Source organism: Lytechinus pictus, chromosome 3 (assembly GCF_037042905.1).
Source record: "Lytechinus pictus isolate F3 Inbred chromosome 3, Lp3.0, whole genome shotgun sequence".
Taxonomy (NCBI): domain Eukaryota; kingdom Metazoa; phylum Echinodermata; class Echinoidea; order Temnopleuroida; family Toxopneustidae; genus Lytechinus; species Lytechinus pictus.
Window position 1 is genome coordinate 57,440,456 of NC_087247.1, and position 27,499 is coordinate 57,467,954.

Consider the following 27,499-nt stretch of genomic DNA (forward strand, 5'->3'; position numbering starts at 1 on the left):
CTATGTGAAATTTATGAATATCATATATATTAAGGGTATTGAGATTAAAAAACAAAGGTCGTGAGGGAGCTCTAAAAGGGGAGTTGGTACATATTCTTAAAATTTTCTTTTGCAATTTATGAAGGGGTTCCAATTTTGTTATTCCAGCATTCGCCCAAATAATATTACAATATTGAAGATAGGGTAGGGAAAGACAGTTATATATCCTAAATAACTCCTTCTGTGGCAACAAATTGCGAATTTTAAAAAGAATACCAATATTTTTTGAGATTTTGTTAGCTAAAATAGAACGGTGGCTGTTGTATAACAGTGTATCATCTAAAGTGATTCCGAGAAACTTGGTTGTTTTTTAACAATTCAAGAGGATTCGATTCATAAATATTTTAACATCCGAAATATCATGTTTTATATGTTCTTTACTTATATACATAACAGTTGTCTTTTCATAATTGATTACTAATTTATTAGCATGGAACCAGTTTATAATCTTAATTAATTCTTCATTTGTATTCTTAAAAAGTAAATCAAAATCACAATTGGACGCAACTAAATTTGTATCATCGGCAAAAAGGACAAAATTAAAAAAATTGAGAAACATTACATAAATCATTGATATATATCAAGAATAAGAGCGGGTCCAGTGTGGAGCCCTGGGGGACTCCACAATGGACCCTCTCATGATGAGAAACAGCATTATTATAAACAGTATAATGAAAACGATCAGTTAAATAATCTTTAAACCATTCAAGGGCAATGCCACGAATACCAAAATGAAATAGTTTACTAGGTAAAATATTGTGGTTGATAAAATCAAAGGCTTTGCTTAAATCGAGAAAAATACCGAGTGAATGTAGATTATTAGCCATATTATTTAGGAGATGATCATTAAGGTCGATGAGTGCAAGCTCGCATTAGTAATTTGATTTTAAACTGTATTGTGAATTATTTAATAGATTATTTTTATCAATGTGCCGTATAAGCCTATTGTACATTAACTTTTTTAAGATTTTGGAAATACTAGGGAGTAAAGTGATAGAACTATAATTAGAAAATATATGCAAGTCCCCTTTTTTAAATACTGGAATAAATTTCCCTAATTTCATGTCCTATGGCAATCTACCTGTTAAAAATGATACATTAAAGATAGGTGTTGGGGGTTTGTTATGAAATGAATTACTTTTTTAATAACACACTGACTAATTCCTTCAAATCCCATGCTTTTACTTGATTTAAAATGTTTTACTATTTCAATAATTTCATGTTCATTTGTAGGATATAAGAATATAGAATTTTGACATTGGTTTGAAAGATAAGGCAAAAAATTATTAGAACGCTGAGGAATATTTGATTTGATATTGGTAGCTATATTAGCAAAAAATGTATTAAATTCTTCTACGATAATTTGATCATCAGTTATTTTAACACCATCTTTCAGGAAATAAGTGTTTAAATTATGTTTATTTGTAAAAAGAACCTCATTAATTATTTTCCACAACTTACAAAGATTATTTTTATGTTTTTTGCAACAAGTTACTATAATATTGTTTTTTGGCCTTTTTTAGAATTAGGTTCAATTTATTTCGGGAAGATTTAAACTTCCTTTCAATTGTTTGATTTCTACTTTTGCAAAAACGTTTATATAAATTGTCTTTTTATGTCTGCATTTCAATAAAGAGTTTGTTATCTATGGCTTGCGTATTTTTTGTTTTCACGGTTTTTGTTCTTATTGATACACAGTTACTGTCGTACGCAGTTTTAAAATAGTGCATGAAATTACAATAGGCATTATCAATATCTTTGCATAATACAACTTCATCCCAGGAAATATTAGATAAGTAATTTTTCAGAGAATTTATAGAAGCTGTATCTGTCTTATGTAAGGTGGGAGGTAGAATTTTATTGGTCTTTTGTTCGCAATACAGATTTCTTATTGGGAAATAGGGAGATGATCAGTAATATCGCTGTATATAGAATATCCCTGTCTGAATTTGAGAAGTATGTACGTTAGTAATTATCTTGTCGATTAAAGTTGAAGATTGGGTGGTAATCCGGGTGGGCTTATCTATTAAAGGACGAAATGAATTATTATATAAAATATTAACAAAATTATTTATGTATTTATTGGAATCAATGTTCAGAAAATTTATATTAAAGTCGCCCATAATGTAAATGCACTTATTTTCATGCGACAATTTGTCAAGACATTCATCAATATTTTCATTAAAGCCTTTGATATCTACATGAGGATCTCTATATATGACACCAACCAACCACAATATTCTTTCTATGTTGCAATACTATTTCTATAAAAAGGGATTCACAATAATAATTTGATAAACATATATCTGATCTTATTTTGACATTAAATGAGTTATGGATGAGCAAGGCAACACTGCCTCCTCTTCGATCATGCATGTCACTGTGATAAAAACTGTATCCGTCTAAATTAAACAAGAATGGTGTGTTATTATGAATCCACGTTTCACTAAAACCATAAATAGACAATTTTAAATTAAGTTGAGTAATAAAGGAATGAATATCATCAAAATTTCTATATAGACTTCTAGAATTAAAATGAAGCATACTAAAGCTCTCTTTGTTATCTTCACATATCTATTTGTTATTATTGAATTCATTACATAACCAATATCTTGATGGATTGTCAAAAACATAAAATTGTCATCTGGGTCTAAGTCATCAATATTTTCTTGCTCAATAGATGATACAACATGAGTAAAATCAGTATTATCAATTACATTACCTGGAGAGGGGGGACAAATTGACATAGTCAAAACACACACACTAGCACATTCAGATAATAAAAACTAAAATGGCAGTATATATTATAAGTATAACAGATGAATAAGATGAAGCAATGAATAATATATTCATTAACCTGGATAGCAAATACATATATTAGAAAAAAAAAATTACTGGTGACAGTCAAGCTGTCTGAATGGAATACGTAAACTACATATATATTAGAACAATCGTAAAACTTGAAATTTCATGTTGTAAATGTAAACACAGTGTAAATGACAATCATTCAGTGAACAGAGAAAAGAGAGAGAGAGAAAAAAAATTTGCAGACTATGTTGTGCCTGAAAGCATTGTGTTCTAGCTTTCTAATGAATAATTAAAAAAAAAAACAATTCAGATTAAATAACTGTGATAACAAATTTCAATGTCAATAGCATGACAAAGATAAAGATTATAATATAATTGAAAAACAGAAGGAAAACTATGCTCAAGTCAAGATTAAAATAACAAAGTTTAAATTACCACTGTCAATATAGCATGACAAGGAAAAGTATAACAAGTTTAAATGGTCATTTTGCCTCCGACAAAGATTCTGCTAGGATCGAAAGCTTAGGCCCCTTTTGACTTTCTAAGTTTAAATTACCTATGTTAATATGGCTAAATTACCTATGTAAATATAACATGACAAGGAAAAGTATAATATGAAGTGTCACATCAAATAAAGAAAAAAAATACGGTGAAGTCAAGTTAAACTTGAATGACTTTCATATTAAAATAGGTCAAAATTATTGAGCAATGTTATGAAGAAAAAAATAACAATATATATCAATCCAGAGGTACAGGTCATCATAGCTGCAAGTCATGATGGCAAAAGAAATGACATTTATTGGTCTTTAAAACAAATCGGAGAGTTTGCAGCTCATGTCTGTATCATTTTATGACACAAATTTAATAATCATAAATAGAAAAAGTATTGATACAGAATAATCATATGACGAATTGGCAATGTTTGATAACTAGCCAATGACAAGGAGGTCTTCTTTCCTGTTTATTTGTCTCTTCATACGTCCATTGGTAGTTTTCACCGATACAATGATCTTCCCATTGGACGACCAAGCTGATAGGACATTGGATCCTTGCAGATTACTTGCTTTTGTTGCCTCCCACAGAAGTGAGCGATTAGTCTTTGTTAGATCTTCATGCAGACTCATTTTTGTGTTCTTTAAAGGAGAATGAAACCCTTGAAACCAGCTGAATCCATATCAAAGAGAAAAATCAAAGAAACATATTGTTGAAAGTTTGAGGAAGATTGAATGAATAATAAGAAAGTTATGAGCATTTTAATATTGAGATCACTAATGCCATGTAGATCCTCCCATTGGCAATGCGACCAAGATCTGTGATGTCACACACGTACAACTCCCTCATTACTTAAGTACTTATTTCACTTATATTCTCACTTTTATAGAGTCTATCACAAGGTGAGGTGTTCTCTTTATGAGAGGACAAGTACAGAGGTTTCACAACATTATCGTTTGTCATATGGTTAGAATGAGCAAAACGAGATATTTTGGGGTATATTTTCAGTGTCCAAAAGGGGAGAGTTGTTCATCTGTGACATCATAGATCTTGGTCGCATTGCCAATAGGAGGATCTCCATAGCATTAGTGATCTCGACATTCAAATGCTCATAACTCTTCTATTGCTAGTCCTATTTTACTCAAACTTTTGTTGATCTTATTCTTTGATTTTTCTGCTTTCACAAAAGCTAACTTGCTCCAAGAGTTTCATTCTCCTTTAACTTTCTTCTGTTCATGAGTAGATTTTGCCTGTGCTGATACGATGTCAGTTTAATAATGATCGCTCTTGGTTTGATTTCTCCTTTTTCATTATAGGTACAGGTTCCTTACGACGTGGTACACGATGACTTCTGTCAATATCACGTAGATGCAGATCGACACCAAGATGTAGCTGTTCTATTTCGCAGACTCTTTCACTAGTTTTTACGTTCTCTTTCTCAGGTACTCCAAACAGGCGGTACAGTTCTCTCCCCCGGGGGGGGGGGGGCACTCAGTATATAATGCATAGTGGGTATGTGCTGCGGAGGGGACCCCCATTTTTACACTCAAATTTCCGTTCCAAGGCAAAGCATTTTTGTCTTATTGAGAAAAAGAACAAAGAAAGCCGCTCCAAAGCATAGCATTTTCTTCTTATCGAGAAAAAAGAGGAAAGAAATCCGCTCCAAAGCTTCGCATAATTTTCGTTACGCCGTTCCGGTCGCATTGATCTGCTACAATGAGCTGCAATTTTGGTGAAAAGCGGCCGCAGAGCGCTGTCCGACCATCGCCTAGCTGCCCGAGCGCACCCTGCGGAGGCCGCGCTATAGCCGCATCATGCACGCATGCCCGTTCCATAGGGATGCATACGCACTCACACGCTGGCGATCCGTTCCAAGGACCCCCGTTTTCACAAACATTTGTAGTTCCGAAGCCCGTTCCGAGGACCCTCCTTTTTACAATAAGCCGCTCCAAGGCCCCCGTTTTTTGTCTTGCCCGCGGCACACCCCTACCACTTTTTAGGTCGAGTGCCCCCCCCCCCCGGGGTTTCTCCTATCCTGATCGTTGAGCTGTTTCTCTAACCAACTATTTTTTCTCCTCACACTTCTGTTGCTTCTTTTGCAGGTTTGCAAGACTACTCTCGATATTTTTAATCCTATTATGAAGTTCCAGAATAGATCCATCTTGTGCATCTAGACGTTTGATAAGTTCATCAAACTTGGAGTCTATAAGGCTTCCATTATAGCTCCTTTTATGTAGGCCAATACATCATCATCCTTGAGTGCATCCTTGACAAGATTTTTGGTGGTCCTTGTATTAGCCATTGTTAGATAATTAAATCCAATGATAATCCTTTTATAGATCCCACGGTATAGAGTAGATTGCTGATCAATTGATGCACAAGAGATTACTGACTGATGAAAGTTCAAGTTTTAGGCGAGGTAGACTACAAGAATAATACCAGATGGGACTGGGCTGAAATTTTCTCCTATATAGATCAGGAACTCGCCTCGCTGATAATCCAGGCAATGATCAGAAGTGTTGAACAAACTTACATTTATTCCGTTGTCATCATCGAAAGTTTGTTGAAAGTTCAATGTAATGCCCAAAAAGTTGATAAATCGAGAGCAAAAGAGCAGTATGAACAGTATGTAGTATGAAAGTTACAATAATATCCAATATGTTTTGTGTATTGACTTAAAATTGAATATTTTAAGCTCCATATCAACTTATATTGACATGAAAGATTTGTTCAAAGTCTTATTCGTCCCCCACCTCATTTTATTCAATCGTGACTCGTCTTCCTATTCTTATTTTTCCTTCTTTTTACTCTCTTTTACCCTATATGGGGGGTGAGGGGGCGCTGTCCTTTTCTCCTGGATCCCGGCGCCTATGCTGGCCCCTGCACTTAAACAAAATCTTTTAGGATGTGGTTGATTATGACAATGTTTCTTTCTTGAACGTACAATATGCTAATTTTGATATTCTTGCTACTCCACAAACTGACTCAGCTCGATCACAGTATAAAAAAATTATGCCAACACTATTATGGGAGGGGTGATCCCCCTCACCATATAATTGTGTCCAGCAGATCATGTGGTCACAAAAGGCTTGCTGTTCCTTGACTTGTTCCACCTCTCCCCCATATTGTCCCACTTCGCCCCAATGGCAGATTGAGTATACAAAGGGAGCTCCAATATTAAAGAATGGAAAAAAATCTTACCTGCATTCTGCTTCAGAGATAATCGATATATTTTTATGCTGATTCCTCAATTTCTTTATCTCTCATTATTTTGTATCAAAGTATAAGCCAATGAAACTATTCATCCAAGGCTCAGGCCAAAACAACAACTATTCAAAACTGATTTTAATAACGTCACAACTTTTGTTTGGAGTCTATTCATTGAACAGTTTATGGCTCATTACTTTTAATGCTTCAAACACACCAAGCAAATTCCAAAATAAACGTATAAAAGTGATTGTTTTGAAACATGGCCGACAAATCCTTTTGACCTAAATAATCTTTAAATTAATTTTGATCAATAATTTTGATCTGTAAATTTTTTGCTTATTGCATTTGTTCAGAAAATTGGCAATTCAAAGTAATCACTAAAATAGGTGATATCCGCATTTCACTTTCAGTGAACATGATTTTATATAACCTCATTTTCATGTGCACTCTAAAAACGAAGTGCTAATTTAGCACTTACAGAGCTTGTATAATGACTGCAATTCAGTGCTGATATTTATAGTTCAAATTTGTATTAGTAAATCAGCACTCCGAAGTGCAGTCACTATAAACATGATAAAAGCTCATTAAGTGCCAAATTAGCTCTTATTTTTTTTTACAGTATGTCTCTTTGCATGAAAAACTAATTCTTTCAGTGTGTCCACAAGTAAATTGAACGCATATCTGAACTTATATTTGTTTATTTTGACATTTTGATGCAAAATGTCCACTTTCGTCAATGATAGGAAACGAATCATCTTCGGTTTGATAAATTTGCCATTTGACATTTTCAACACTTAATGTTATCAGCAATAAAGCATGGCTGACCAGTTTTCTTTTAATTTACTTTGGTGTTTATTGAAATGGGCTACAGAGAATCACAAAAAAATTTACCTATGTAAGGCCACAATGATTGTTTTATCTTTACAAGCACTCCAAGACATAATACATTGAAGTTGTATGCTTATAAGTTAGAGTTTATTATTTCCAGTGTTGGGTGTTTATGATTAAAATTATCATCTTTGTGGTGTTACACAATTAACCCTTGATGATATGTGTATTTCTGTGTAATTACCATTCTGTTTGCACAGCACCTTTGCCTGTCCCACATTACCCCCACTGTCCTATTTTACCCCACCCTACTTTACTCCGCGCAAAGAGGTTCGTAATTCCGAAGGTTCGTTAGTCCGAAAAAGAAGTGAGGTTCGTAATTCCGAAGGTTCGTTAATCCGAAAACGAAATGAGGTTCGTAATTCCGAAGGTTCGTAAGTCCGAAAACGAAATGATTAACGAACCTTATTTCGTTTTCGGACTAACGAACCTTCGGAACAACGAACCTTATTTCGTTTTCGGATTAACGAACCTTCGGAACAACGTACCATATTTCGTTTTCGGATTAACGAACCTTCGGAACATCGAACCTTATTTCGTTTTCGCATTATCGAACCTTCGGAATAACGAACCTTCGGAATAACGCCACAAATGTTCGGATTAACGAACCCTTGATTTGATTTGATTTATTTATTTCCGTTTCACAATTGTACATAATATGATAAACATAATATAACAAGGTCGAAAATACTACAAGACAAAATATAATATATATAACATAATCATAGATTTAAGGAACACAATTCAGTAAATAAAGATATCTCAAATGACATTTGTATTTAAAAGTAAAACGGAGGGACTTGCCGAAAAAAAGCAAAGCTTGTACAAGAGACAAGCCCCTATCTTAGTTACATTACAAAATTACAACAAATAAATATTGGGTCTTAATAATAATTTTGTTTAAAAATAAATACAAACAATTTTTGTGCACTTGACAAAAACGTAACTGATGGATCGTGTGAGAAAAAATTACGTTTTACAAAACCCTTTTACGTTTTCGGATTAACGAACATCGAGGTATAGGCAATTAACGTGTTTCGGAATTACGAACCTTCGGAATTACGAAGTGTAACCTTCACACTCTTTATAAATCACAATACTCTGTACGCCTACTACATATAGCCATGTACTAAGTATATCACTCCTTTAAGAGTTAATTGTGTTACACCACAAAGATGATAATTTTAATCATAAACATCCAGCACTGGAAATAATAAACTTACTTTTGGTCAAATATGAAATTTGTTACCATAATTTCCCGCGATTGTAATACCAGCACTCTGAAGTGCAGTCACTATACAAGCTCTGTAAGAGCTAAATTAGCACTTCGTTTTTAAAGTGCACATGAAAATGAGGTTATATAGTGATTTTTACATGAAAAACAGACTAACTTTTGCAATGATTTGTAATTTATATATTTGTGATTATCTTATGGGGAAAACATCGAAAAATCTCGGTGTAGTTTTCTGTGACGCACTGCATTTTTGCTGATAACATGTATTCCAACATCATCAAACTAAATACTGTACACTCGTTGACACTTTGAACTCACAACTGCTTAAACTCAGATGTTTTCGATGTAAGATTTTGTCGCTAAATTTAATGTAGACAAATTGTCCCGCAAATTGTATTCACCTCCATGCCCATAATGAACAAATCAGTCTTGAGTATGGTATATCATAATAAATTCAAATATGATAAACACGTCAATATATCGAAACTCATTACTTGCAATAATGGTGTTCTAACTACCCCCACCCAAAAAAAAGATCCACAAAACATTGATATATTTGATAAATCAACGGCGCACCCGATGCTTTCCGCCAAGGGGCTGGTTATCGGACATGGCCGGGCCGTCATGAAAAAAAACAGATAGGATTTAATGGCAATCCTTGATTATATATCCCTTTCGTGTATATGGTTAATCGTCGATAAGCAAGTATATTACATCCGAACTATATGAACAGTAAATTGATTACTTAAATCTTCATATTCAAACTACATAGAGAATTGGAATGTTTATTTCATTTTAAGTAGATCTTCTTTTCATCGACTCAGAATGCTGCAAAACACACTTGCTTCTAGACATTTTTCGTGTTTAAATTGAAATTAGATCAATATTTGAAAGCAGGATGTTCTTAAAAAAATAATCATGAAAAGGGAAGGAAAACTGATATTTCAATGGTCTTGTTTCTCTCATTAATGATCCTTATTGTTTAACATGTTTATATTAAATTGCACATTTTCATATTTTAGAAAAATTGTGTTCAGTGAGGCAGTCTTATAAACGTGTGATAATTTGGCTTAATAAATGAACCATTAAAAAGCTGATAAGTTGTACTTTTAAGTAATTGAAGTTAGACTTTCGATGATTTCATATGGGTCTATACTATATTTGGGTTTAACTCTACTCAAAGAAAAATATTATAATTATAAAACTTTCAACAACAACAAAAAACTTCAGCCTCTATATACAAAGCACTAATATATTTCTATAGGACAAAACTAAAATGTATCATAATGTAGAGTATAATTTTAACGTTTTTTACATACATTATGAACACTATACAAGAAGAACGCCTCTGGCAGTCTCGCCTTCATTACGCCATTCACTATACAGTGCGTCCCACAAACTAACGAATCCGAGATTTATCGATGATTTATCATAACTTAATCACAAATACAATAGACAAATGACATACCATTGTAAAGCTTAGAATCTCCTCTTTTATCTGAAATTACTGAGATTATTTCTCATTCACGCATGAGTGAGCAAAAACAATTTGAAGAGGGGATACCAAAAAGTCATTTGGCGGGCTGTATCTGGGTTTTAAAAAGAAAACCACATTTTTAAAAAGTTCAATATCTGCTCTTTAATTTGATACCTCAATTACAGAAGATGGTCAAGAGATAACAAAGTTCTGGTTTGAATTTTATAAAATGAAGAGGTTTTACAGGCTAGCGTTCAAACTCACTCGACACTCCGTTTTGTTGACGATCAGCCATGCATTAAGTCTTTTGTTAACCATGCGATAGCTTTTGTGGGAAACCGGTGAAAACACGTTTATTTAATAAAATTATGGAAATACAAACATTGTTTCGAGAGAAGATAACTTTTTTACTTCTTGACCATTTTTTTGTGATTAAGGTATCAAATAAAAGAGCAGATATTGAACTTTTTAGGCATGTGATTTTCTTTTTGAAATTCAGATACCCCCCGCCAAATGAGTTTTTGGTATCCTTTCTTCAAATTGTTTTTGCTCACTCATGCGTGAATGAGGAATAATGTAAGTAATATCAGATGAAAGATGTGATTCTAAGCTTTACATTGGTAGGTCATTAAATTTTAGCTATTGTATTTGTGATTAAGTTATGATAAATCGTCGTTTAATCTCGGTTTCGTTTTTTTCTGGGACGCACTGTATAGCAGCAGTGCTGACTTTGAAAAACAACTATTGAATAGTTATTTACAACCCCCCCACAATTCATATGATAATAAAATACTACGCTCATTGACCCTTAATGACCTTTGACCTTGGTCATGTGACCTGAATCTCAAGCATGATGTTTAATGATACTTGATTACTCTAATGTTTAAGTTTCATGAACCAGATCGATAAACTTTCAAAGTTATGATGGAAATCAACAAATACCCCCATCATGGCCAAAGTTCATTGACCCTAGATGACCTTTAACCTTGGTCATGTGATCTGAAACTCAGGCAGGGTATTCAGTAATACTTGATAACCCTTATGTCCAAGTTTTATAATGATGACATTTTAAAGTTTTAACCTTCTGTTAAGATTTGATGTTGACGACGCCGCCGCGGCGTCTATAGTCTCGCTCTGCTATGCAGGCAGGACAAAAAACAACCCTCTTCAACAAATCGTTTCCAGGGCCCTGCTAAATTAGTTTAAATAAAACCTTTCTGTGTTTTATTAGTATGCAGTTTGAAATCACTTCGCCACATTGAGGTTATGTATTAATTGTGATATAAATCATTCACACTGGAAGTAATTGAAATTTCCAATTTTTCTATTAAGTCAGTTTATCGAAGTCATTATGCGAAGGAGAAAATAACATCGAAAAATTATTTTGCCATAATTATTCTACACATATCAACGACAGATACATCAACATACATTGCAAATGATGCGAAACATACAATAGTGATACTAACAATATACAATACAGTCGAAATACAGTCTTTTCATCATGAGTATGGTTTGTCTGCTATCAGATTTTGCAAAAATTGTTATCATCAGACAATTAACAATTATCAGTAAAATGTTTGCTGAAAACAAAATGTTTAAACCATACATCTCGTTACTCTTCTAATATAAAAATCGCTGAGTCTAAGCTAAGATAATCATGAAAAAGATAATAATGATAAATTCAGTAGTTGTAAGACATAGAATGGAATCCATAACAAATGATTGTCTCTAATTATTTCTCTATTACGGTTAATGCTTATCCATGTGAGCTTGAAGTGTGGCAAGATATAGGGCTGTGCTAGTTTAGAGGACATCATGTCCTTTCTGACCTAAAGCATTGCCCGCGCGACAGCGCCGAAATTTTGCACGCACGTTCCTTAGACCACAAGCAGTATAAAAACCCCACCAAAAGGGACCAAAATGATAATTTATTGATTTAATATGAACTGTGTAAAATTATTAATGAAAAACATTATTTGCACAATAGAAATTAGTTTAATTCGATTTGTTTGCAGAGGGCATCTTTGTAACTTTATCAGTACGTTTTGCACCGGGGTTTTGCAAAAGCCAAGTTAGTCCTTGTTCAATTAAGCCAAACAACTAGAGTGAAAAATAATCACCATTTTATGATTTTTATCTCCCAGTGACGGATTTGTTCACAAGCCACATTTTATGAGTTAGATTTATTTCAACAAAGTAAACAAAATACAATCGAAGAAACAATACATATTCAAAATAACACAAACGATTTTAATGATATTTCATATTAAATATTGAAGATAAATTAAACAGAAACTAAAGCTGCAATTATTTTGGCTATAAAAATGTGGAAATATGCACGACATTGTCTGTTGAAAAGTCACGTAGCGCCTCAGTGTCGCAAATTTAGTTTCAAAGGTTATGCGAGACTTCCCTCAAAAAGTATTAAATTTGCACAGCGTTACATTAATATTTTGAGCGTTTTGGGGGTAAAATGGCGCGAAACATTAACGGCGAATCATGGCACAGAAAGTCAGAAACGATGTTAATAGAGGCTATTTATCACCAAACGAAACCAATCGTACTTTATTTCATACAATTATATCTGTACTCTATAATCAATAATTAAAATAGTTTTAAATGCCAATACATAATATGCAAGGACATTGTCTACTTTAGTAAAAAAGAATCCTGGCAGGCTTCTTAAAATCATGGAAATTATTATGTGGTGATGCTGGAGGCATTGGTACTTAGTGTACCCCCGCTGGATAGTTGAATACCTTGGCTATTTGATGTTGCCAAGGACGTCCGACCCTCTTGTGATTCTGTCTTTTTGTACTTAGCCTGAACGAAATCATCACTGCGACGTTGACCAGGCTTAACATCACCGAACTGACAATGCAGCCATCGAACCCATTGCTCACGTACTTCCTTTTGTCGGACACAGAACATGAGGAACACAAAGAACCCTTGGAGGGAATTGAAGACCAGGAAAAGAATATTAAAGATGAGTCGAGCACCACCGATGGCGAGGAAACCAAACAACCACGTTAACCCGAGGAGAACAGAGATGGCGACAGCGTTCTGGACTCGTTTCCACGTCTCACCGCGACTGGCTTGATTGGTCTTGTGGGCAGCAACGGACTTGCGACATGACAAACGTTGCATGACGAGACCAAATATGATGAAGTTAGTAGCGAGTAAGAGAGCTACGAGGAGTAAGACACCGTAATATAAAGCTGGACCTGGTTTGACGAAGCAACTATTGAGTGACAAACAAAAGACAAGAAATATGCAACGTGCTTAGGAAAAAAATTCACTGAAGATGTATCTTTCTATGATTAATTCTCTTCAATCTATGATACATCAAATCTATTTGAATATTGGAATCCAGAGGGAATAAATCTGTTATCCAAGTAACTACTCGTACTGTTCTTTATGTTGACAATTTAATATCGCCATGTGTTTGTGAATATTGTTTGAATTCATATAGATTGTCTAATTGTTATTATGTAATTTAGCATGATCATTATTCGATAGTTTTGATATTCCTAAAAATAGAAACTTTGAAAAGAATGAAAAGCGCCAATCAACTTACTATGTTCCATCTCCAAGGTATAAAGAACTATCAACTGCCACTGTTACAATGCAGACGAGAAGAGGTAAACCTGTCAACATGGAATATGATAATGGTTATTATATACTATTTATAAAAGAACTGTAATATTAATACTACAATACGATATTAATTGATACAGATAAAAATCGAAACGTTGCCGATCCTTGGTGTGTTGCCGAATATTTATTGGCATTTCCAGAATATCGTCTTTTCTGTTTTTTAATATAAAATTATTGTGAGATTGTTTAAGAAATCTCTTTGAGGTAATATGTGATAGTTTTTGCAATGTACATTCGTATTTGTCATGCATGATTATCTTCTTAATCACTTCTAACAATAGCAATGATAATTTATTCTAAGTTACATCGGCTCACATAATATTCAGTTTCCTTTTGAACATGTTCAAGTCTTATGATGTTAAAAGAGAGAAAATAACACAAGAAGGGTAAGAAGATAATAATGATTAAGAAAAGAAGAACAAGAATAAGAGGAGGGCGAATGTGAACAAAAAGAAAAGTGATAAAAATGAGAAATACAAGAAAAATAAAAAAGGAGGAAAGGGAAGAAATTAAAAACAAATTAATGGAGACTGTTGAGTACGAAGAATTTGACAAAAATGATCAGACCTAATCCTCAGTACCACGACAAAACATCCACATAGTAAAAAATCTTACACCTTAACAGAGGTGAGGCCTTTATATAAACGACACTTACCATAAGAACAAAGAGATGCCTTGAGCATAAATCGAGACACAGAAGCGTTTAAGACCTTGACGAAAAGAAGGTACATATTAATAGCTTCCACCAACATCCACGACACTGACGATAGCAGAAAGAAATGAATGAGGAATCCGACAACGACGCAGCCCCCGGTTGGATAACGACGGTCGATACCGATGATGAAAACGAGATAAAGTCCGAGGAGGGCAACGCAGAGGTTAATTAGGATCCGTTGAGGTTGCTTTGATCGCAATTTTCTGTTAATGATATTGAAAAGTGTTATTAAGTATTAATAAATCAGCTTTTGAATAAAGGGTACAAAAACGTAAAATTGACCATATGATTGTGATTTTTAGCATGGTCAGCCACCCCCACTTTTGGCTCAGCCCCCCCCCCCACTTTGAAAACCGTTCCGCGGCCCCTGATATAGTGATATGGAAAGGCTGCGACATTATGCGTTGACTGTGACAATATGCGTTGGACGGCACCCAGGATTGATGCAGTCTTCTTAGATATGTCGAAGGCATTCGACAGAATGCCACACACACAGCTTTTGTATAAACTTGCCAAATCATTTAACATTCAGGGTAGTTTATGGAACTGGATTCACTCCTTTCTCTCCAACAGATCTCAGCAAGTTTTGTTTTTAGGTTCTTCATCGGACTGGATTGATGTCCCAAGCGGCGTCCCCCAAGGGAGTGTCCTGGGCCCCACACTTTTTGACTTGTTTGTCAATGATATCTCCCATTATGCTCTATCTCCTTGTGTTCTGTTTGCAGATGATGTTCTTATTTTTAGGAACATCTATTCATCTGCAGATGAACATCAACTTCAATCAGATCTTGTTGCTTTGAATTCTTGGTGTGCAAGAAATGGAATGACTTTTAATACCTCAAAGACAAAGGTGATGCATATCACAAGAAGTAGACGAGTTAACCCACCTACCTATTACTTAAACAATACTGCTCTAAGTTCTGATTCTTCCATTAGATACCTGGGACTGATCCTCTCTTCCGATCTCTCCTGGAAAACCCACATTGACTCTGTTGTATCACGTGCTAATCGTCTATTGGGATTCATAAGACTGGTGGCACGTGGTGCTTCTGCATCTTCTATATTCTGCTTATACAAGTCAATAGTATTACCGATCTTAGAGTATGGTGTGCCTGCATGGCATCCCATAACCTCAAAACAGGTGGATAAGCTTGAGCGTGTTCAGAGGACAGCCACTAGACTTGCCCTAAAACAGCGTCGTGGTGAGATGTCCTACGAAGATAGGCTCAAGCTTCTCGACTGGTCTTCACTTGCCTCCCGACGAGATTATCTCCTATGTTCCTTTGCAATTAAGTGTCTTCGTGGAATTTGTAACTGTGAACAGCTCAGTGCAAATATCTATATCAACCCCCGCCATCCTGAAACACTTTCTTTCCGTCATCTGCCCTCTAGAACTCAGTCTTTTTTCTTTTCACCCTCTAGGCGCCTTCCAAGACTTTGGGACACTCTTCCTCTAAGTGTAAGAGATAATGCTGTTTCAACTTCCCTCTCTTCATTTCTTTCTTCTTTAAAGGGAGCACTCCTGTCCAACTCATAAATATCTCCATTTTCTTTCCATGTTTTATTATTATTATTATTATTATTTTTTTTTTATATATATTTTTTTTTTGGCTTTCTTTTAACACCTCATTATTCGTGCTATGATTCCAACAATGACATTTCTTTGATGATTATTTTTGTCTGCTGTATTATACAGTGCATATATCTCTTCCCCCTCTCTTCTCCTCTATTTAGTTGGAACTTTATTACCTCTAGAACAGTTATACTGAATTATTTTTGCCATTACACTTTTCCTGTAATTTGATATGCTTGCCATATTACCTAAATAATTACATGTACTTTGCATATTTCATTCTATGATGTGCATCCAACATTTGTGTTTCCTTTATTGTAATTTGATTCAATTATCTGTCAGTAAGGATTTAGTATATAATTATTTTTTTTTTTTCAATTAATATTTTAGAATAATGCTCAAGTAGTACAGGCTGTATGATCTGTTATATCCATTTGGTACAGTTGATATTTTTTTTTTAATTCCTCTTTAGCAAAACTGTTGGGGGCACATAAAATTCTAAAAATCTCAATATCATTTCTATATTTTTTTAATTATTATTATTACTATGCAGTTCTTAATTTCTCTTCTTTTTCTTCATCAAAGGAGGCGAGTTTCCTGTAATTTTATTTTACTATTTGTTGTCTCAATGATTGTTATGTATTAGGTGCTGGAGCCTGGCGAGTACACATGTCATTAATAGGAATGTGGAGGCATGCTCTTGCTGTTGTCTAGGGCATTCCTCCTTATTTCATTTCATTGTTGCTTTTCAGGCTCTAGTACCTCACTCAAATCTGAGTTATCTTTGTGCTATGTTATGTTAAGCATTACACACATATCAGTCCGGCATGGGTATTCAAATTCTTCCCAATACCCGTCTTTATTCCTTTTACTGTATCTTGCCTGGCGTTACGTACATACTTTTTAAAATAATGTTTGTCAATGTGTTGTATTTGAATTTTAATAATGTGCAATTTTATATATTGAATGTGCAATATTCTCTCAACGGTTTTTCCATGAGGGCTCGCATGCCTCTGGGCAATAGTACTGAATTTTACTTTTGCGAGCCCTGGCCCATGGAAAAACCGTTTTCTTACTGTTTTCTTCTTCTCTTTCATTTCTACCTTATCTATATTTAATTATTCAATTTCAAATTGTATTTATGTAATTACATTGTACAATTTTTGTATGTTTTTATGGCCAAATAAATAATAATAATAATAATAATAATATATCAGTATCATAATCATACTATGAGTACCATAATTATTCAACGATATCTTGTCACTTTATGGGGGCGAGAAGACCCTCAATCATAGGGTACTGTAGTACAAACTTCGAAATTCGAGGGTGGACCCCGTGTCGCCGACCATGATAAAATCATGTTACAATTTGAATTTAGTTTCACGTTTGCGTTCTATGTACAAAATAAACTCCTGTAAATGATAAATAGTGGGAGTGGACCATGAAATCACTTGTATAAGATGTCAAAATCACTCTCATCAATGGGTCCTGACTCGACCTCCGCTAATTCTAATCACTTTTTTTGGAAGGGCCTTTGAAATATTATCGCATATAAGAATTTTGAAGTTTTCCATATCGTACCAAAATTTGGGAACAATGAATATCGGATAATTACGATCATGTTTGGTCCCCTCCATGGCATTAATTCCCAAAGTGTGGTAGTTTCACCATGTGGGTTAATAAGATTGAAAAGGACACATAATTAATTTGAGGTACATTAGAGAAATATTGGAAGTGTGTGAAAATTGGAGAGTATTGGAAAATAGGAGGAAGGATTATTCTTTCGGACCTATTTCACCCTGGGAATTCGAAACAAATAGTTAAGAAAATCAAATTTAAAAAATCATCGAATGAGTTGGCCATTCCACATCATCATGCCATAGCGATTTTTTATTTATTTATTTAGCAATGTTTGCATCTATTTTCAGTCATATCTCTTCACAATAATACTTCAAGTTATTTGGACTAGTGTTACATTCGATTACGTAATGCTATGATTTTTGAAAATTAGTTTCCAATACTGCAAATACTTCAATTCCAATTCAATGGACTATAGTGTGCTATTATTTTGGAAAAAAATATAGTTAAATTGCATTAGTGTTATGCTATTATTATTAAAGTTTCTAAAAAGTTACTTTTACTAGGAAAGTTGACTTACTTCATGCTCAGATATGTAACAAGTGTGATGACGAGGCATATGATAGAGATTATACAACCAATCATACCAAGAACATCTAACGCATAGAGCCCAACATCTCCGGACACATCCTAGAATATAGAATAACATTACCACACGGATAAAATATCATGGAATAGTACATGTGGGATAGGAAGAAGGAATGACATCCAAAGAAGCCTTACTTCGATATAGGCTGATAAATTTAACAAATATTTCTTGGCTAGCTTTATTACATATATATTTCCATTAAAGCTTTTCAATCTATTTCTCACTGCTAGTTGTATCTCACTTTACTTCATTTCCTTTATAATGTCAGTAACGTGACCAATAGGACGTAGAACGTTAGTTCTCTTGAAGAAAGAAAAACAACCACTGGGCTGTTGCGACGGTCTACGACCCAAGTCGCCGGATTGTATATCTATCGATCTGAATATTTACTTTCCATTAAATATAAATATATAAAAATGGGAAATGGGTTTATACCAGTAGAACAGCAAAGCTTGTAAGGTGATCACAAAGACACCTTATTCTATTATCCTCTGGGTTGTCTTCTCGTCGACATCCTTCAGATGACCATCTCCCAACTTGGTCAATTTTGTCCCAGAATACACACGTCCTATTATCTATCATCTCATTTTCTCTAGTCACCTGTATAAAGGAATTCACAAAATTAAAGTAAGGTTGTATCCACAGGTTGTTTTTTTCAAGAAATGTTTATTGATCAACTTACAAAAATAGATTTGAGAAATCTGTTAAAAGCGTTCTCCATAAACAAAGCTAATGAGGATATTGATGTTCTGACTTATTACATAAGAAAGTGGATCCATGATAAATCCCTTAATCGGAAGGGGTGATGAATTGATAACTTTGATTATATCAAAACATATGTTACTACTTAATACATAATTTGTTAATCTATAAAAGGCTGACACTCGAATAACTAACGAATAAAGTTAAGAAAATAAAATGTGTGCCAAGATCGACAGTGATAATACATGAGCAAAAATTTCATGAAATGATTAAAGGTTGAATAAAGGTCGCTGATTCGCTGAAAAGTCTGTAAAATCAGACAAACTCACATTCAGCTCAAGAAAGGTTGTCTCAATATCACCTCCTCGTGGCAAACCTTCAATGACAGCACCCTCTACGGTCGCTGATATAATCCTGGTACCGACTGCTAATCGACGACCACCACCGAGATCGTAAGGTTGGTCTGGACTAATGAACAACTTACTGGTCTGAAATATGAAGAACGTCACCGGAACAATTCCATTTTCTGTAAAGTAGGTAAAGAGAAAAAAATACTGCTTTACATTATTTTTATTACTATATGATTTTGGTTGGAAGTTTGATTCGATGGAGAATATGACTTTCCTTCAAAATAGGAATAAACCAACTCTACAGATTAAGGTATTTCTACTAATCTTTCCCTATATATAGATTACCACTATGCTAAGAAATATATTATGAATAATATAATCTGTATTAACATATTCGTAAAATTGTTGTCTTTGTGGCACTTGTTGTTTCGTACTTTCCAAAATGAAAAATATTTTAATTTGTAAACAAATTTTCGGCATTACTCCTATGTGTTTAACATCGCATGCTCATTTGTCCCCGGCAGACTGCATTTGCATATTAATGAGTCTAAAAGAAGAGGATCGGGGGTATTTGAATTCCAGTACATCGTGATTTGTGAACCAGAATTACCTGGTGGTTTAGTCACTGCCCGGAAAGTAGTAGATGGCAGGTTCGAATCCCACTGGTTCAATTTTTTCTGACTTATAATTTTCATTACAGATCCAGCATGCGATCTTTAATACATAGGAATAATGCAAATTATAATGCAAAATATACAAATTATAATTTTTCCCTATTAAAGCCTCTTTATTTACAAATAATATTTTGTTCTTATGGCATGTAAGGGTCAACTTATTGTAATGTACGTTATTTTCTTGGAGTAGATTTTATCATTGTTTTTTTTTTTTTTTTGGGGGGGGGGGTGGTGGAAATGAATACGTTGTAGGCCCCTTAAAACTTTTTCATCGGGTAAAAAGAACAAGCTGCCATTCAACTAAATGCAACTGCACGAGTTCTTTTGGAACAAGAAGTTGCTTTTGATTACATTCGCTTGCAGTAATTTTGACTCTTTCTAGAAAAAGACTTGCGTAAATTGTGTTTTAACGTACATAAATCATTACATGCTTCTGAAAAAGTACATTAACATTCTAAAAGTATTGAAGTGTTTAGAGATTAGTCAGTCCTCTGATCGATTTTAAAATAGAAACAAGTTGACAAAAGAATATTTGGACTTATTCCTATAGCGTATATGAGGCCGCGAGTTTTGATAAAACAAACTTCGCGAGAGAGCGAACGGAGCAAATGAGGCAATACAATTAACATTTTATTTTTGCCATATATTTTTGCCATGTCTTTGGCAAATGAAATGTAGGTCACTGGATCCAGTAAGGATTTTAGGAAAATTCACTACATTTCGTAATTTGCTTAATGTCCTAACGATCTACTGTTTCCCACCTAGTAAATATGGGGGCAACAGGCCTAGAATATCCGGTGGCAGAAAAATTGCTGCATCGACGGTTGCTTTAGGAATATCATCAAGGTTGAAGTACACCATTGTGTCATTTTCATTCAACTGATTGAGAAGATTACTCTTCTGTTCGTCATCCGGAGATACCAAGGTAGCGAATCCTAAACCTTGCAGTAGACTGGCCTCTGGAAGTTGTAGAGCTACCACAGCTATACTACTTCCGACGATAGTGAGGTTGTTACCATCACCTTGGGTCTGGAATAAAGTGATCTGTTGTTCCAAGAAATCAAGAATCCTTGTCGGAGCTTCGACATCCACGGCATCTACAAATTCTGTATCGGGAGCACCGAGGACGTTGTCTACGATCTGGAGAGTATTGTTGGTGACCTGATTTAAAAAAGCATTGGATAATTGTTTCTATTGTAACATGTCGTCATGAAATAATAACTGATATTTTTGAAATATTTATTCGTCTTCTTTGAGACAGAACTTCTCTCATTCACTTCGCGAAAAAAAATCAATAACCATAAAATATTTAGTCCAGTGTGTAGTTGTGTCAAGATGGTTGTGCCAGCAGAAATTGTGTGATATTTAAAGATACAAATCTAAACTTAAACCAGCTTTTGTTATTTTCTTATCGATATTGATTTGTTCATTCAGTAATCGTTATCAAGACAGCATTTAAAAAGCTTGAGGAAAAATATAATATAACAAAAAAAGATATTTCTGATATTTTTCTAAGACCACGAAAATCGACTCTGAATAGTAGACTCAGAGAATTTCAATATAAAATATTACACAATATACTATACACAAAAAAATATTTATATTTATTTAAAATGACAACAGATGATTTATGTTCATTCTGCAGTAAAGAAGAAGAAACATATGATCATATATTTTTTTCATGTGATAAGATAAAAACTATATGGAAAGAATGTGGGAACATGCTTCAACTCCCTATCATTACAAATATAGATAAAAAAAAAAGGTGTACACGTAGGCGTGGAATGTTCAACTAAAGGAGAGGCTCAATTATTAAATCACATAATAATCCTAATAAAGTATATGGTTTTAAAGAATAGTAGAAACACAAAAGATCCACCGACCCTTAACCATATTAAGGAAAAAATACAAGAAGATAGACTAGAAGAAAGAAAACTAGCTGAACAGAGAGGTCTATTAACAAACCATTTCAGAAAATGGGACAATTTATTTTCTAGAGATGCTGGGGCTAAGTAAGTTCAAGCATACAGTTGTTAAACACTCTAAATGCGAGGGAGATGGTCTGGTCCCTACTGTTGCACTCCTCTTGGAGTGGATCGGGGCAGTCTTTTTGGGGTGGGCTTTGTATCCTTTTGGTACATTGTGGTTACTTCTGGAGTGAAAAAAAAAATTCATTTATAAAATAAATATACGCTGTTCGCTCCAGTGGGAGCTATGGTGCGCTCTCTGGGATGTAGATCCCGCTTCTAAGGTGACTGGACTCTTTATCTTTCTCTGGGAGGGGTGTGATTGGGGGCCGGAGTGTCTCTTTGCATTTGGAGTGAGGATTTAGGTGCACAAGTTAGATCATGGTTGCGGCACAGAATGCAGATCGAAATGGAGGGTAGCTAGGTTGAGGGGAGGGAATCAGACCGCGCTTCCTGGGCTGGGCTTAGATGGGATATGGAGAGGGGGGGGGGGGCAGTGGGATGGGAGGGTGTTTTACTTCTTTACTCATTCAGTTCAATTGCGTTGCTATACATTTTTTTTTATGTCTGTATTTTTTTCTTTCTACAGACTAAGTATTTACTTTGTTCTAGATGACTCGAATGTTATATTCTGTATTTTTTGTATGTATAATTTTTTGTATTATGAATAATTATTTATTTGACTTTGTGAACAGTGTTTTGTTGATATTATATTACTTGTATGATTTTGAACTGAATGATTTTAATAAATACTATTACAAAACAAAAAAATAGTGCCAAGTTATCACTTTGGGTGACAAAATTAAGCTAATTTGTGGATCCAACGTTTAACCTCACTACTATCTGCTTTTTTTTTTTTTTTTTTCATTCGCACTTGTCGATTCACGAAATAATTCGGCGCAAAAAAGTACGAGTAACCTAGACACGGTTTATTGTATGGGATGACAATATACCTCCGTGGATGGATCCATGACGTCAACAATTTTCTGCAGAGCAATAGAAATGGCTCTTATACCTTCGGCGTTAATATCACCACCATTAGAAGTAGCTTCAGCAACATCGTAAGAATACTCGGTTACATTGTCTGGCGTCACAACAGCCTGTAATTACAAATAGAATCGGACAAAATAAACATAAATTGGTTTGTATTCAGGTAAAATGGTGGATATATTCATGTTAATGTCGCTTGTCCAATTGTTAAAATGATGAGAATGACGCATTGCATTATTAGTATTTCATGTTGAATGTATATTCAAGATTATGGAACATTCATAAATTGTTCATTCATTTGTTTTCATTGATATCTCACCCATCTCCATTTCTTTTCTCCTTGCTTTTTTTTACATTCTTAATTCTTCCATTTTCTCCTTCAAGATATTTTTAAACTTTTAATCTTCGACTTTTCTTCCTCCTTCTCATCTCCTTTTCATCTTCTTCTTTCTCCTCATCAAAGTCTTTCTCAAGACCACTACGACGAGTATGTAATACGAATGCCAAACTGGTGTTTTCATTTCCAAGAATACAATATGTCTTACCCTGGCAATGTTGTTGAGAACTTCATTCGTATCTGTCCCCACAAAGCAATCGAGAAGCACAGGATCGTCCCAGATAGCTGGTGACAAGAAATCCCCACGACACGTTCGTCTAGCTCTTGGAACGGGGGCTAAAAAGACAATATGGTATTATTTGAATTGATATTACGTCCCTTGTTACGGTTACGGGTGTGTGTTAAAAGGAATACAATATGCATCGAATTTCTCTTCATTTTCGAGGAATGCACCTTCTTAACCTAATAAAGATAAATATATTTAGTATAGGCCTATGTGGAGCGTTTAGCCTGCATGACTTGAATTGCATGTGTAGTGCAATACCAGAGTGCACTGCATAAGCACCGAAATCTGACAGACCCCAATTTATGTGAAAAACTTGCTGTGCAATATCGTGTCATATTGTACGATTTAATGAATACTGATCGTAAAAGATTATAAAAAAAAGATCATATCGGATGTCTTTTCATCACCATGATACCAAAAATATCCCAATCGTTAAAGCTAATATTGCACTCATCTATGATTCTCGCTATATTGGCCGTAACTCATGCAGTATCCTAAACCATCCAATATATATATTTTTTTCATTCAAAGGGAACCCTTTCCATCAGGCGGCTCCTGGTTATACGCCTGTTAACATACGCCTATTTTGTTCATTGAAGTGTAAAGCAAGATTGTGACAGTAAATAAATAGGACGTGGTATAGATGGGGGTGAATAAAAATGAAATGAAATGGTAAAATTCGCAAAAATTATTGAAGTTCTTCAATTTTAATTGAATATAATGTGCACTTTTTTCTCAACTATCGGCAATGGTACAGTACATAATACTGACTTACTATTATTAGTGTATTCATTACATCGTTCTTGGCTATCAGCTGTCTGGTCCAGTGGTGTAGTAGGGAAGGTTATGGTTCCGAACGCACCCGTGACAACAGATGCCGTACAGGATGCTAAGAATGTCAATCACACACACAAGAAAAAAAATATTAAAGGGGACGTTCACCCTGAAGAAAAGTTTGTTGCAAAAATGGCAGAAAATAATAATAAAAAATATTGATGAAGGTTTCAGGAAAATCCATTGAAGATTAAGTCATTAAAATTTCGAGTTTTGGATTTGTGACTTCATAAACGAGCAGCTGCCCCACATATATAAAATATATTAAATTAAATTTTTTTTAATGGTTCTTGATGACTTATTTCTTTCGATTCTTTTTTTTAGGAACGGATGTGAAATGAAATGTCTATTGTTACAATGAAGGTAAAGCAAACACAATTTTCTGAGAAAATGACATTTCATTGTTTTATTACCATACAATATGTAGAAAAGCTGCTCGCATATGACGTCACTAATCTAATTTTATAATTTAAAAAAAATTCTTTTATGGATTTTTCTCGTCAAAACTTCGGCAATATTTTTTTCATTATTTTTTTAAATATTTTTACTGTAAACTCTTTGTCAGGGTGAAATTCCCATTTTACAATGACTCAGATTGAATATTTGAAATGAAATTTCAGATGCAAGTGATTTATGAAAGTTACTAATCAGTACATTTTTGAAGAGTGAATTATCGTTCTACTTTGGACCGAACTGTGCGTCTTTTTAGACATTTTACTAAACAAAAGCTAAATTTACTCTCAAAAGATGGAAAATTCACTCCAAAAGGACAGGTCTCTATTTAGTGCCACTCTATGCCTGTGTCACTCTGAGAGGAGTGCGAAATAAATCAACATACTAGCCCTTTTGCACATACCGCTAGCGTATATAATTATTGAATAGAACTTCTAATTTTCATAGTTCCTTATCATTATATTTAGGCGATCTCTTATTCAAAGAGCAAGTGTGTCGTTAATTTGTTTTCAGTATTTGCATTCAACCGCTCAAGTTAATTGATCCATTTTGCTGCGTAATAGACATGCAAATCATAATGCTGTTGACAAATCACAAATGCAGCTTCCGTTAATATTCCAGCCGAGCGAAATCACTCCTCACTTGCAAGAAACTTGTTATTTTGGCATTTGCCATCCTTACATAGCATTTAATAGGACGTGTAGCGACGTCTTTTATAATATCGCCTTACAGATACTATAACGAAAATAATGTATAGGGCCTAGATCTATATCAGAGCAAGAATATGTATATAGAAAGGGTAAAAAGTCTGCATTTAGTTTGCCTTCCCACTGATTAATATTTATTTATCATTATGATATTAAATTCTATCTTCGTATATTTGTCACAAAATTTGCCATAACATACTTACATGCACTACCCACAACAACGCTTCCCGGTACGATCTGATTAGAGAAAAAACTACTTTCAGGACCAAGATTAGAGTAACTAATTTCAGGATCAAGATTAGAGAAAAAACTTCTTTCAGGACCAAACCCCGTGGCCAGGTTAGACTCCAGGAAGAATGTGGTGTCATTCACGATTTCAACCACACTTCCATTAAACACGCTACTATCGACGTTGATGATGTAGTCAACGATCGTGCTGCCGTTACGAGTATTCACGATAGTAGGGAACTCAAAGCTTCCTACATTGTCAAGCAATGAGATGGATAGTCGACTTGTGCCGTCGTCATTAATGAAAGCATTATTTATCTGAAATGATATAAAGAGATACATCCTTATTCTGTCATTTTCTTAATGAAAATCACAGCCTTTTCTTCTCCGCATTGGCGTATCTCCTCCTTTGATCTCTACCATCTCATTATCCTACGTCCTCGTATTTTTTTCTTCCAATGGAAAATCTTTATAGGTTTCTAAGGTCCTATAAGGGATTAATCAGATTAGGATATTTCTTCCACATCTTTTGCCTATATATCCTATCTATTTTCTTCAAGTTCTAATATCATGTTATATGATATCCATGAAAGTACATTATCCAGGTCGTAAGACGGGATCCTCGACAATGAACACCAAGTTTTACATCAGCCAAATTGATCTTGTGTACTGCATAACTGTTGGGGGGGGGGGGTTAAGTTCTAGGTACACGTTAATTGTGACAGCAAAGTAAAGGCCTTTTTGGAGTTCTATATAGTTTATAACTCTGGAATGTTCATGGTGTGTACACAATTTATTGACAACATTATGACCCCCAAAATTAAAATGAGATAAAAAAATATTAAAGAATAAAAATACATAAATAAATAAAAAGCAAGAATGAAAATGTACTCACTGGGCGTCTGAACATAGGTGCTAACTCAGAAAATACTTCAGGAATGCCAAAATCAACAAATTCACCTTCAAATGCAACTGAAAAGGCAACTCTTGTAACCCCTGAAATGATAAAATTAACAAATAGTGGGGTAAAACGGACCGTTGGGTAAGACGAACCCACCCCATTATCTCGGTTAAAACGCCTGCACTGTGCCTAAATGACATTATTGCGTAATTCGTCTTAAAAAAATATGGATCTTACACAAGTTTCATTTTAATGTCGTTTGTACAGTGGTGTAAACAAAATGAGGGGTACCTGATGTAATGTTAGGGTCTATATACCTTAAGGGTTATTTTTGTGAAGAATGATCGTGAAGGGTAAGAAGGACTTTTGTCTCTGGGGCAAAACGTACCATGGGTCCGTTTTGCCCCAACGGAATTAGAAATACTTTTGACAAAGGCTCACTCATGTTTGCAGATTTCAGCACAAAATGTGCCAAAACAATTAAATTTATACTGCATTCATTTCAATATAGGTAAGATAAAGACAGTTAAGATTGGGCAAGAACCCCTGACGAAACCTGACAATGAAGCCTGATTGTGAGACGATTATGCCTTTTTATTTTACTTAGAAAATTGTTGATATGAAAAGTACTTTTTTTTTTGGGGGGGGGGCATGGTATTGATTGAATAATGCATTGCTTTGCAAATTTAAGTTGATTACCAGTCCTTAATGTGCAGGTAACACAATGAGATTATAAACGGCGAT

The 27,499-nt window shown here is 34.4% G+C and overlaps 1 protein-coding gene across 1 annotated transcript in view; it reads right to left on the reverse strand.

Annotated features, from left to right (window-relative positions):
* Positions 1-8,052: 8,052 nt before the first annotated feature.
* The window catches only part of LOC129256928 (uncharacterized), a 62,380-nt gene continuing 42,933 nt past the window's right edge, over positions 8,053-27,499 (reverse strand). The window contains exons 11-22 of the mRNA XM_054895146.2: positions 26,750-26,850; positions 25,830-26,172; positions 24,408-24,521; positions 23,555-23,682; positions 22,973-23,119; positions 20,814-21,213; positions 19,358-19,554; positions 18,762-18,926; positions 18,258-18,367; positions 14,464-14,726; positions 13,729-13,798; positions 8,053-13,392 (exon numbers count right to left, since the gene is read on the reverse strand). Coding sequence (XP_054751121.2) covers positions 12,852-13,392; positions 13,729-13,798; positions 14,464-14,726; positions 18,258-18,367; positions 18,762-18,926; positions 19,358-19,554; positions 20,814-21,213; positions 22,973-23,119; positions 23,555-23,682; positions 24,408-24,521; positions 25,830-26,172; positions 26,750-26,850 — 2,579 coding nt within the window. The 3' untranslated portion in view covers positions 8,053-12,851. The remainder of the gene's footprint in view (positions 13,393-13,728; positions 13,799-14,463; positions 14,727-18,257; positions 18,368-18,761; positions 18,927-19,357; positions 19,555-20,813; positions 21,214-22,972; positions 23,120-23,554; positions 23,683-24,407; positions 24,522-25,829; positions 26,173-26,749; positions 26,851-27,499) is intronic.